The sequence below is a fragment of the Apteryx mantelli genome, chromosome 25 (genome assembly GCF_036417845.1).
Source record: "Apteryx mantelli isolate bAptMan1 chromosome 25, bAptMan1.hap1, whole genome shotgun sequence".
NCBI lineage: Eukaryota > Metazoa > Chordata > Aves > Apterygiformes > Apterygidae > Apteryx > Apteryx mantelli.
In genome coordinates this window covers 4,500,571-4,514,175 of record NC_090002.1, presented here as the reverse complement: position 1 = coordinate 4,514,175, position 13,605 = coordinate 4,500,571, and the positions used below count along the sequence as shown (strand labels likewise).

The window sequence follows — 13,605 nt, the reverse complement described above, 5'->3', positions numbered from 1 at the left end:
AGACATGCTTGGCTTTGCTTCAGGCTTCTGCTTTCTGCTCAGGGCTCTTCTCAGCTTGTGATGCTACAGGATGACTAGGAGCAGGGTCTCCCTGACACACTTCCTGAGCTGGTGGGGCTCTCTCCCATGCAGTCACTGGCAGGGGAAGCACTCACACAGAAGGTTTATTTCCTGCCATAGCCAGCCCTGAGTATCTGGAGCTCAGTCAGAGCCCTTCCAGGCGAGTGGCAGCTGGCAGTGTAAGCCTGTTGCCAAGGCTTACATGATGGGGGGTGAGGGTGGATGGGTTGTATCGGTGCTTTACATGGAGCAGCCTGCTGTCACCTTGCTGGCCACCGTGTGTTGGGGCTGGCCATCAGTGTGTGGTGTGTGGCTGTTCTGCACGGCTACTCAGAGGAGGTTTATAAGTGAGATGTGTAGGGCGGTGTGGGCGGGGAGGAGAAGAAGGCTATCCGGAGGCTGCTGCTGCCTGGATCTCGGCTTTCCGAAGTGATCAGAACCTCACTGTCATTGAGGCAGGGGCAATGCTCAGAGTAGCCCCTCTCCTTCCCCCTGGTGCCCACCCTTTGCTGGCAGGGGATGAGCGTCATGGAGGAAAAGCTGTAGCTGTCAAGGATGGGGTGCACTACCAGGGAGTCAGGTGTCTCAAATATGTGGTCGATGTCAGAGAAACTCACGAGAGCCTGGGTGGAGTCATAGGAGCTTTTCTCCATGTCCTCAACCCTACAGGACTGGGGGTAGCTTCCCTTGTCCTGGCCCTTCTGCCTGAGCAGGCGGAGATCATCTCTGAAGTGGGGGTTGAACAACAAGTAGAGCAGGGGGTTCAGGCAGGCAGGCAAGGGCAGGACCACAAGGAGGATGGATTTGATGACCTCCGGGGTGATGAGGAAGAGGTTGAGCATGGAGGAGAAGGTGAGGAAGGCCACTGGGCAGTAGAGGATGCAGTTGGTGAAGATCAGCCAGGCCACATGCTTGACCATGGCACAGTCCCAGACAGCGCTGAACTCGCCTTTCAGCAGGTTGCAGTAGAGCCGGATGTAGGTGCCCGTGATAGTCAGGAAGCAGAGCATGTTTGTCATCACTAAGGCCACAGTGAAGCCCAGGGTGGCAGGTTTCCCATCCGGGATGGGATATGGGAGGCAGAGAGGGGATGCTCCATATTCCCCAATGGAGAAGAGAGGCAGAGCTGCAGCAACAGAGGACAGCGACAGGCAGCAAAGGGCAGCGGCCTTGACCTTGCCTAAGGAGGGTAACTTCCCATACCCCCGCACACAGGAGACTGAAATGCTGCACTGCACAGCAGCCAGAGTCAGCAGAAAGATGGCAGCCTCCGAGGCAAACACAGACAGGAACCCCGTCACCCTGCAGCCTACGCCAGTCTCCCACCTGGCACCATAATTAGCAAACTGGCCGTAGGTCAGGGAGTCGACGAGAGCCAGCATACTGCAGTAAACGCCAGTCAGCATGTTGGCTCCAGCTATGGAGCCGATGACAAACTTAACTGGGGAGAGGTAACTGGGAGAGGCAAAGACAGCCAAAATGACCAGTCCATTGCAGAGCACTGAGACCAGAACGATGACCCAGACTCCAAGGCGGATGATCCAGCTCTCAAACAAATGATCACAAGGCTTGAAGGGACCTGAAAGAAAACAAAGCCTAAAGTTATACCCAGAATATCCTGCTCTGCTCTAGTGGTGCTGCTTGGAGCAGTGGCCAGGTCCCAGCCCTCTCCCAGCCCATCAGCCCCATGCTTATTGAATGCCAAGGGCTGGAAAGAAGCACACAACATTGTCTGCCCTCTTCTGCAGCAGGATCTGCATGTAACTTTTAGTGCCACCTCTTGGCTCTGTCCCAGGCCCCCTTGTGCTCTCATCCTTGCACTGGGGTGTGCTCCAGCATGCAGGCTAGGGCCTGCTGTCAGAACTTGTCTGGGACAGGCACGAGGTGTAGGAAGAGAGCGTGTGAGATGAGAAAGGCCAAACTTATGAGGGCTCCTAAAATGTAAAATGTAAAATGTAAAATGTAAAAAGGTCAGGTCTCAGCATTGCTACTGCAATGCCCTCCTCTGTGTGGAGAAGGATGCTACAGTGGTGCTATGCTGTGTGGAGAAGGGTGCTGCATGGAGAAGGGCGCTATGTCCACTCCTCGTAGGAGGGCAGCTGTATCAGAGTGGGAGAGGCGAGATATCCTCCTCTTTTGTCCTCACATTGGCCAGAGCCCACCCATTCAGGCTTATGATCTGCACATCTGAGAGACACTGCAGGAAGGGCTGTGGGAGCCTCTGGATTTAGAGAAGCTCAGAGGATCCCAGCTGTGTTCAAAGGAAGGATTTTCCCTGACTGCTTACCAGGGCTGGGTGTGCACTGTATAGTGGGGTGCAGCTTTGATTCCTCAAGATCCAGCTGGAGGTCGTCTGCATCTAGGTCATCTGGGGAGAAAACAACAGACAAATGGTGCTCAGAGAAGAACGAGCAGGGCCATCAGGGTTAGCAAGGCCATCAGCTTTCCCCACTGCCTGTGTCATTTGACAAAGACCTTCCCAACCAGTTCCCAGCCCACAAGTTCAAAGTAGCTGCTGTGTCCAGTTTGTCCCCTGCAGTCATTGCTGTGGAAGAAGTCATGCAGCTGTCTTGTAAATGCTGATGGGTTGCAATGTGACCAACCACTCTGTTTTAGAAGGTTACTCCCAATATTTGAATTATTAGAGCCCCAGATCCTAGAGCTGTGTGACTGCAGATCCCTCCTCCCAGCTTGCTTTATTACAAAAAGAAATACTCTGGCCTATGTGGTTACAGAAAACAAAGCCTTTAAATGCATCCTGTAAATGGAAGCTCTCTGGGAAGGACTTGTCCAATGTTAGTTCATCAACAAGGACTTTGGAGCTTTGTTCTAAGAGAGCTCTTAACCTCTGCTTCAGTACAAATTCTTCATCATCAGCCGCCACCACCACCACCACCAAATGACTCAGAAGCAAAAAGACACTCCCCTGGCCCCCCAGCATTTACTGGTTTATTTTATGTCTTATGATTTTGGGGGACTGTGATGCCTTGTTTTTAACCCTGGAGGTTCCCAGTCCTGGTTTTGCTCAGAGACAGACTGATCCTCCATGCCAGCAGATTCTGGATCCTTGTGATCTATGCAACTGTGAACCAGACTGCACCACCCTCACAGCCCAGCCTGATGGACTGGCATCTCCATCACTCTGACAGCTGCACCCTGAGGCAGGCTTGGGCTCTCTGAAGGGGGAAATGGAGACTCCTTGGCTGGGGGAGAAGCTGCTGGAAGAGAATGGGGCCAAGACCTCAGCTGTGCTTTCCATGTGCTTTCAGTCTGTGGGCCAAATGGTGTAAGTCATCACCAAAGCAAATGGCATCCTCTTAGTCTAATCCAAGACATGCTTTTCAGCTTAGTTTCCTGTTGCCCTTCTCAAACCACTGCTGATTCACAGCACTGGGAATGGAGCAGTCAGGACAGGTGCTGTGCTGCTGCACCGTCCCCACCCATGGCACCAGCATGGTGTTCTGCTCCTGATGGGGAACTCTGGAGATTTTTCTTCAGGCGAAAGGAAGGAGAGAGGCTGTGTTTTCTGCTTGCCACAGCTTGATAGCCAGAGAGCTTAGACCGGATCTGTGGCTGTGGAATGAACTCTCTCTCGGATGATGAAGATGGATGCTGGTACCCTGGTGCGCAGCAGTGAGTGTGCACAGTCTGTGACAGCTCCAAACACTCTAGCCAGAAAGGCAAGTTTTCATGGTGTTAAGGTGCTGAAGATGTGGCTAACTCAAGCAGGATTTACATGCCTAATAGACTTAGAAATGGTCCCTCTCATGAGGCCTGCTTTCTGCCTGGTGTTTGAAAATAAGACTGGGATTATTTGATTAAAGAATGATGACAAATAATGTGCTATCTTTAGTGCCTCCTGACAAGCATTGTGGCTTTCTCGACTTCAGTGAGCTTTGGAAAAAAATGCCATTTTTAAAAACTGTCCGTATAAGAGTTGAAATATTGCTGCTGCTCTGGAGTCTGGCAAGAAAATACTCACAGTGGGATGGAAAAATATTTCCTCCCTGTATTTTATAGTCTTATAATTCTCCAGTGTCTTTTCCATCCACAGTGCAGAGGCTGTGATGTGCAGTCACAGCACTCAAATCAATGCAGAGATTTGCACTTTCTGTGCCCCCTGCCACCCAACCTCTGGTAAAGTTAAAATGCAATCTGTCCCCATTGCTTTTCTCTTCAATAGGCCAGAATGCACAAAGGCTGGTTTTAAGTACAAGTTGAACATTTGCATGAGGTGAAGGCAGCGATCTTTTGTTTTGCCTGGACTACTGAGCTAGCTGTGAATTGCAGAACAGTCCTCAGCCAGCACAGCAGGATTCAAAGTAGAAAATGTACCTCCCTCTGCTGGAAATCAGTACTTCCCTCAGCTGGGGAACTGTAGAGAAACAAAAATGTCTATTCTGTTCTAGTAAGGCAGACTGCATTGTTTTTGAGTTAGACCCTATTTGTTTGAATTCTGTTAAGGCACCTCCACTTTCTGAGGCCTTGTGGAAAAAAACGCTTAACCCTTTCAGTGTCAAATGGTTCCCATCAGGCTGCATGAATGCCAAAGTGGGAGGAAGAGGAGGAGAATTGCTGGAGAAGAGAGAATGAAAAACGTTGGGCTGGATGCTTCTTCCCCTTTTATATTGTCTGCCTCATGCAGGGCAGTCCCTCTTTGGGATTTGCAGATAATTCCTCTCTCCCTCAGAGTCAGGGCATGGGCTGCTGCCCAGCAATGAGCAGTGCTGCTTTTCTCCTGTCATCTGTCAGTCTATTGGCAAGAGAAGACGCTATGCTGTTATCTGGTGTCATAGGGTCCAGCTGTAATGGCCCTGTAAGCATATCCCATCCTGCGGGTTTGGCTGCCTGGGCTAAGGGCCGTTGTTGACAGTGTAGCTCTCTGGCCTCGAATCAAGGAGCTGTGAGATGCCTTGGCATGAGCCAGCTCCCCCTTCGCTTGAGAGCTGTTTTTAAGCTCAGGCTCTTGCACTTGGTCCCTGCCTAAGCTATGTTGCAGATACAAGTGTGTTCAGTCTTGTACCTTCCTGAACCTGACCCTGACTTACTGACTTGGCTTGCTGGCCTGACCAACAGACCTGCTTCTCCTCTATGTACCTGCCTGGTGATATGAACTATTGGCTCAGCCTGATTCGTGTCGCCAGACCTACTCTGTTCATCTTGCTCTGGTATGGTGGGACTGTGACTGTCGGTGAGGACACTGACCTACCTGCCTTGCTGTCACCCTTTCCTTCTGAGGCAGCCACTTTTGATGCTCCCTGGTGCTTAAACTGGATCCCTTAAACCTTAATCTGTCTGACCTTTAATGGTCACCAGGTTGAGTGCTGCTATTTTAGCTCAGTTCGGGATTTTAGATCTAAGATGTTTTAGTGAAATGTTAAATCCCTGGTTTACAACTAGATAGAAATATTACTTTCAGAGAATCATTGTTATTTTTGTGGCCAAACTATTAGACTCTGACAATGAAAAGATTTCCTAACAAATGTCAGCACCAAGGAAGGCAGGGGAATCCGAGTATCAGTTCAAGCAGTGGGCATCTAAGCCCTGAGAGTTTGATTTGTTTGAAGATATAAATCCAGCTAGTTTACTCCTCTCAGCTCCCACATGTGGTGTATCTGCTCGATCTCTGTTTAGATAAAAAGCCAAGATACAGTAATATCAACCTAACTCGTAAATACTATGTAATGAGACCAGGATTTGATTTTGTTTCTAAGGAAAACTGATGTCTCCCTTTTTTGATACTGATGGTACTATAGCAGCACTTGAAGGCCTCCAGAAGAGCTCCTGGGCAGCAGATCTTCAGGTATTTCTGTGCAGTACTGAATGATGGTGTTTCACAAGAGACTGCTGTCCACCAGGTAGAAGGATAGACTTTTCTCTGTGCATCACAGTGATGGGTCTCCAAAACATTCCCCTGGACCTAACAAAGAGGGCTTGTACTGTGCGTTCTCACACACAGCTTTCCCAGATCTCTGTCATGTGTGTGTCCTCTGCAAAGTTATAGCAAAATAACCTTATGAGTGATGAAGTGGGAGCTCTTATGCTAATATTCATGATTTATAATTTGTAAAGTTCTAACATTATGTTTTAATAAGGTTGTAAATTGGAGAAAACAGCTCATAACCTACATTCAGAAATGCTTGGCTAATTTTGTTATACCGCAGAAATGCTCATGAAAAGATGTAAAGGAGGACAATGAACGACCTATTCCTCCCCCATACCACCTGGGTTTCAGCACTCAGTCACAGAGAAGGATCCTGGCAGATAAATTGGAGAAGGGCAGATAGAAGGGCTTGTTCCAGCTTAGGTTACATAAGGAACAAGGTGCCTGGACATCTGCTTTTGGGGGACTCTAGTAGACTTCTTGAATGACAGGAGTAGGAAAAGTGTAGCTCTAAGGACTCTCCAGGGCTCGCTGAATGGTTGCAGCAGTTAATTAGTCAGTTTTACAAGCTAATGGAGATGCTGGGCTGGGTAAGACTGTGACTTATGGCCAAAGATAACTATAGGTGTGTGACCTCTTCTCCCTCTGTAGCTTTGTTCTGTTATTGCAAACATATTCTTTTAAGTAAATGTATCCTTTTCTATCCTCAAACCAGTGATCCTCAAGGGTGATGCTGGGAATGTGATGGAAGTACCCCATGGCAATGGTAGCGCTTGCACTTTGCCTACCCTCCCTCTGCAACCAATTTTGGGAGGATGGCAGGAGTGAGGGAATAAGGGGCAGATGTGCTATGTGACAAGCCCACAGTCTATCTTTGGGCTGGTGCCTAGCCACATGGGATTGGCTTGCAGCAGGGATATCTGCTAAGCACTGCCAATTTTAATCCAAAAAAGCATATCCAAAGCATATCAAAAGTTTGAGAAATAAAACCATAAATATCTGTAGTGAGAAGGTGACTGAATAATCAGACATGCACTACCACACTCCTTTAGGTCCCAGGTGGCCGTTACCCAGTGGCAAATAGGTATGCTTGGGTGGTGTCTCCTACCCAGCAGGCAGGTGGTCCTGGGAGTCCAGGTCCCTGGGAAGCCAGGAAAGAGCAGAGCAGCCCCCAGGGTCTGTCACAGCCACAAGTATCTGTGGCTGGAGTTCAGATGGTCACTTGGTGCAGGGGCTCTGCTGGAGGCTGGACGCTGTGTGTCAGAGCCTGCCCGGGCCACACACTGGGAGGAAGTGTTGCCGGTTGCTGGAGCAGGACTGTGCGACTCGAGGACCCATTTCTTGCCCGTAAGCGCTGTACATAGCTGGCCTGAGACAAGTTGCCACCTGCACTTCTCATTGTCCATCTGTGAAATTCTGCCGACTTGTTTGTAAAGGGCTCCTCAGTCCCTGCTGGAAGCATTATGTAAGACCTAGAGGACATCATTATCTGGAAACTTGCCCCATCCCTCCCTCACAAGTTCTCCCACAGCACTGCCCTGATGAGCCTGGCCACACACTGCAGGGAAAATGTCCTGAGTTATTTGCTCTTAACGAGGCCACTTTATCTCTTGCAGGGAAGGAATGTCTGGGAGTTTTGTTCCTCTGTAATGAAGAACTGTTACAAGATTCATGTAATAGAGCTGAGTACCATTGGTGACCATCAGAAAGGAGGCTTTGGGAACAGAAATAAAGCAACAATTAATTAACTAAAATAACAATATTACAAAACCCTCATTGTCAAGAATGGACCACACATAAAGACCATGCAATAGCCCATTTTGCTGAATGGTAAGGAGAGTCATGTGCGAGAGCTATGCTTAGTAAGGATGTTCTTGTGTATTCAACATTTGCTCCTTTGTAGTTTGATATTTCAGAGAAACCCAGGGCTTTAACATCTGAAACTCTAGCCTTATATGAGTTGCTAAGAGTCTCTTCCAGGCAATTACTCAGCATGTTTCTCTGGTCCTAATGTCTCATGAACACACACACAATCCGAGGGACTGAGACATGCTTGGAGGCCTGGGAGCCTTGTGGAAGGTATTGGTCTTCTGACAGGGCCAGGACAGAGTATCCTTTCAGCTATCAAATGGCTTCAGTTGCAGTGAATGGCCTGGTCCCCAGCAAGAGCAGGTCTGTAAGCAGTGCTGTGGTCCCTCTCAGCAAACCAGATCTTTTTACAGTTTCATTGAAGACGCTGTAATTTGCTGGTGAAACACCCTGAGTAAATGCGCTAGGATTATTACTGTATGGGCTGCACTAATGATGGAAAAAATAACCCAGCTGAGAAGAAATTCCTGCAGCAATGACCTTAACATATGGCTCCTCTGTACTGTCTGCACAGTGTAACCACCAAGTCTACCACACTTCCTGGAGTCACACCATGCTAGCAGGAATCACATTTGCCAGTCTCTGACTGGACATTTTACAGTGCTAAAGCTTATTCTTAGGCTGCGAAGTATCAGCGTAGGGAAGATGGCAGGATGTAGGAACACAGGGCTTGTGACTCACTCACTACCTGTGTAACAAGGTATCAAACAGCATCTGTGTTATCCTGCCTCCCATCACTGCTATAACACAGAGTTCCCCATGTAAACCCAACTGCTCTGGGTCAAGCTCTGGGTCAATATCTTTCTCTGGATCTTGTCTTGCCTGCTTAGGAAGCAAGAGGAGACTCTGCAGACTCCCTGTTTCTGGCTGGGCTTATGGTGCTCCCAGGAGCAGGTGAATAAAGTGTGACTGTACTGGTCTTTGAGGGCACAGCACCCTCTCTATTTCCTGCAGGAATGCAGTGAGATGTACTTCTGCCTACAGGATGCCCCAGGCCTCGCAAGTGCACATGGCCTCTGTATTTACACAAACATATAAACAATGCAGTGCCCAGGCTGCCTCCTAAAATGCTATTTCTGCTCTCTAGCAGTTACAGATGAAACAAAGGAGCTCGTGTTTTTCTTTGCGTTTTTTTGAGATTCCCTTCAAAAGGGATCAGACCAGCTTTTGGCAGGAAGCTGCTATTGAGATGTGAGGCTGTGGGTGCAACAGATTTCAAGAGAGTCTATGTAGAAGTGCATTTTGGAGCACTGAAAAAATTGACTCTTGAACAGAAACCTCTGCTCAGTCTTAACTGTGGGGCCACTTCTGCCCTGCACAGCCCAGTCCCCATGCTGAGCTTATCCAGCCATCTGCAAGTTCCAGTCCTTCAAGCTCAGCCATTCATAGTTTCTTAGGATTCTTCAGTCTCTTTTCATTCAGATTGATCTTAGAGACCATCTTCAGCTGTGTGTTGTAGCAACAAAGACTGACATCCTGCCAGAGACACTGTACTGCCCAGAAGCCTAATGACCAAGGCCAGAAACAGTTCCATGTAACCTCAGCCACCTCACCCAGGTGGCTTGTGTGTCCTCCCTCTATAGTCAGCATGGTCCAATTAGTGCCTGTGTCCATGCTGTTGAAGACTATCAAATCTTTTTGTTAGATTGTGAAGGTTTAGAAGCGCCAGATAAGTTCTTCCTTGTTTCCTCCAATGCAGTGACACTGACTGAAGCCCATTCACAGAAACTTGCCACCAGAAATGGAGAAGGATCAGTCTGCCTTCTCTCTGAGGCAGGTATAACTCCATGGCCTGCAATGGAAACACTCCTGCAAATGCAGGATCACATCCAAGTTCGCAGCATGGCCCAGCCTACAGGTTGGTCACTATTCAGCCAAATTTACTTACAGTGGTTATCAGCGTGACCTGGAAACAATTCTATGGTCCTCTTATGGGGATCCTCCTCCTCAGGGCTCATGTCTTCTGCTCCCCATTGGTTTGACACCTTGAAAAAGCTGCTGCAGCTTCCATAGGCACAGCACTGGTAAGCATAAGGTACCTCAAGGACTCTGCAAAGGGGGAAAGCAGAACTTTTAGGCACGTCACTTCCATGACTTGATTCTCCATTGCTTTGCACTTTGTGTGCAATTTTCACATGTGGTGAAAGCCAATGTATCAGCTGATGATTACACTGGAGCAGGACTTCTCTCTGTGTAAGGGACTCAGGGTAGTACAGAGTGAGGATCTGGTCACCCCACTGTGCCTCTGCAATGCCCCATTTTTGGTGCTTACAAGACTGTCTGTCTGCCAATGGGATATCATCAAACACCAGGTTTGGAAGCTGCACTGAAGTTCCTAGACAATTTCCCCAAACCTTTCTGCAGCTCTCCCAAGACTGAATTAGCCTCACTTTCCCGTGCTTGCTAGCTATATGCCATATGCACTTCCTTTGCATGTGGAATTGTCAGTTTTTGCCCTGGGTCTATCTTTTTGCTGGGCACCCTTTCTTTTGTTCTTCATTAAGGTGAGGAGCTTCCCAAGAGCTTGGGCAAGTGCAAGGTCCCCCTTGCTTGTTGCAGCAGATCAGAGATGCACATCCAAACTCTGATTCCATGATTGTGGCTCCCCCCTACCATCCTTGGCAGGGAAATCTCAGCTATCTCAAATGTAGCAAGTTATTTTAATACGTCTGCTTTCTAATAGAAAGTAGAATCATTAGTTGTTAATTATAGTGTATATTACATGGTTAATTAAACAGCAGCTGAACAGCATCTAGAAAAATTACCAGGCTATCAGTTAGAAGTTGCATTTTCTTCAAAGATAGCAAACTCCTGCTTCTTTGCTGGAAGTCTGAAAGATTGCTGATGAAGTCAAATGAACCTTAAGTTTTCCAGACAATTAAGGTCTTCTGACAAGATCAGTAAATATGGTGAAACTGTATATTCTAAAAATATGCTTTTATTTTAAGTTCCCAAACATTTCTGGCTGAGCCCTGCAAGGCTATGGAAACTCTGTATACAAACTGGCTTCCTGTTATAAACTCCAAATTAAATTCTACTATTGAAAGTTGGTAGGGAGGTACAGATCCTCCCAGCATGGCTAAGAACTGTTCTCAGATGATTTCTTCAGACATGTTATGTTCTAAGAATAAAACTACTTAGTGGCAGTACCCTGAAATTTGGGAAATGCTAATGGGTCCATTGGCTGGCCTGGTTCAATGAACCAATCCTGCAGTCTCAGTCTCTCTGGTAGAAATCCAAATCAGTTCCATAGATGTCAGTGGAATTACTGTAGATGAGGAACGCCCCTGCAATTGCTGCATTTGACCCACTCTGCACAAAGGACTGCCATCTTGGGTGTGGAAAGCCCTCCAGAAGTTTCTGGGATCCCCAGCCATTTGGAAAAGAGTCATGCAGCAGATCCTGGCTATGATGAGTCAGAAAAATCAAAAGAGAAAGCCCTGCAGGCACTACTGCCAAGGCAGATTGAAGTGACAGCTCAACACTTCTTCTCATTAGATCTGAGCTATTAAGCCCAGCCTTGGTACAGTGACCTGTGACTCCAGCAGTGGGGGCCTAAATTTAGGAAACTCTGGCCTTGGGAACTCTCAGCTTGTATTGGCTGAGTGGAAACATCAGCTCATACATCTTTGCTGACAGCATATCCCCAAGGCAATTACCCAGGAGACTCAAGCAGAACATGGTCTCATCTCAGGGGGATTCAAATCATCTGGAGCACTGTACAGTGGGTCCCTCAGTGTGAGGGAAGGTGGTGTGCCGGAGACCCACTGCTAATGAGGAGGCAGGAGAGCCAGAGCCTGCAGTGCAGCACTGAACTGCAAGCCTTTTGCAGCCTCATTTTGCTCAGCTTGACCCCTTCAGGCTCCTCATTAATCCATAGCAGACAAGACATGGCCACACAAACAGAGTTTACTGAAGGAAAGCTGGATGTCATTAGCTAGGACTGGCTTCTGAGAATGTTTTCCATTGAGTGGAGCCCTGAGCTGGGCCTTCTTCATGCATTCCACTTGTGTGTGTGTTTGGGGGGTCGGGCCAATGGGCCCAGGAGTGCATCATCACTTTTCCATGGAAGGCTTTAAAAGATAGATGGGGTGCGTTAACAGTAGACGAGGCTTGCTCAACCTACTGGTCTGAAAGGGTGGAGGAAAGCATGAGGTAAACAAGGAAAACAGGGTGCTGATTGATATCAACAAATACAGGCCACGCTGAGAGCCAGAAGTAAAGGAGCAAACAGGGCCCAGGGCACTATCAGTACCTCATTTTGGGGAAGCTCTCCTTGGAGAAGGGCTCAGAGAGAGCCGGGTTGCCTTGGAGCTTCAGATGGGTCAGTCCACCCAAACCATCCAGAGGCAGTGTGACCAGCTGGTTATCAGTCAGGTCCCTGGTGAACGGAAAGTAAAGAGGGACAGCATGATTAGAGTTTTGATGCTAGTGATACCTCAGTCAAGCAGATGTTCAGGGAGTCATGCTGACTGCCTCGGTTGCTCCCTGAAATGTGATGCTGAAATGGGGCTGGGTGTTGCATGGGGGCCAGGCTCCTCTAGAAATAAATGGATTGATACTGCAATCCCTGGAGGAAATGGGGAGGGGGGCAGGGGTTAATGCTCCTGCTGAAAGCTTTGTGTGATATCTACCTCCCTGTGCACCTATATATCTCATGCACTTTTCCCTCCACCACTTCCCCCTATGATAGATCAGATATAACTGTATCTCATGGCTCCTAAAATACTGACGAGTCTTAGCCAGGGACTGAGGACTGGGGACCCCTCCAGAACCAATGAAGATGGTCTGTGATGACTCTTGTTGAAATGGACTGTTATGCTGAACTGTAATAAAGGCATCAGGCAGGTATGAGAACATCAGAAAGTGGATATAATGTGTTAAGTGTTCAGGGTGTGAGCATCTTGAAGATGGCCATTTCTGTACTCTCATCCTCCCTCTAATATTGACAGGACACCTTGGAATTTGGTTTGCCCATGTAAAGCGCTGAGACAAGCACCTCTGGTAAGACTGAATGCCTCAGCACTGCACCCTTCTGAAATCTAAATGCCAAGTGTCCTGGTAGCTTGGGAAGTCAGTCTGAGGTCCTCAGACACCTGCTTTCCATGGCCCACTGTGAAAGAAATATCACTACAACTTACAGCTTGGTGAGTGAGTGCAGAGTCACAAAGGCTTCAGGATGAATAAGCTGGATGTAATTCCAACTCAGGTCTCTGCAAGACAAGGATATGCCAGTAAGAGGGGTATAGAGTAGAACAGTGAAGCTGCTGACACTGGCCTAGGCCAGGGATTAGATGCAAACAAATGTGGGATCTGCAGCTCCTTGGTCTGTAGCAAGTTCTGTCTCATTCCAGCTCCTTGGAGGCAAATACCATTGGAGTATTTTTGGAGTCTTTATCTGTGTGGTTTCTAACAGAAAACACAAGGGTTTTCTGTGCAGCAGCTCCTCCATTGATACTAAGGCAACAGGTTCCTTTTTGGATTCATTTCTGTAAATTTGGAGATTTTATGCTCATATGCTAAACCTCAGAGCACTAGGCAGGTTATGCCTTCCTTAGTGCCAGAATGCCCCTAATGCAGTCACAATGCTGGGTGCCCAGGCTAGGGCAACAGGGTCAGGATCTGTGTGGAAGGTGGAACAAGGTCTTTTTAAGTGTGTCTGTCATGTACAGTTGGCTTAATATGAAGAGGATCATGGAGGTGCCTCAACAAACTTTTACTATCTGCCTCCATCTAGCTAGAGGTCACATCTCACTCTGAGTCAGGGTTACCTGACCCAGATGTATGTGTCA

General features: G+C 48.0%; 1 protein-coding gene across 1 annotated transcript in view; it reads right to left on the bottom strand.

The window, feature by feature from the left end:
- Positions 1-401: 401 nt before the first annotated feature.
- LGR6 (leucine rich repeat containing G protein-coupled receptor 6) overlaps positions 402-13,605 on the bottom strand; it is a 160,206-nt gene continuing 147,002 nt past the window's right edge. The window contains exons 14-18 of the mRNA XM_013961972.2: positions 12,955-13,026; positions 12,069-12,194; positions 9,702-9,862; positions 2,348-2,428; positions 402-1,639 (exon numbers count right to left, since the gene is read on the bottom strand). Of these exons, the coding sequence (XP_013817426.2) occupies positions 402-1,639; positions 2,348-2,428; positions 9,702-9,862; positions 12,069-12,194; positions 12,955-13,026 (1,678 nt within the window). The remainder of the gene's footprint in view (positions 1,640-2,347; positions 2,429-9,701; positions 9,863-12,068; positions 12,195-12,954; positions 13,027-13,605) is intronic.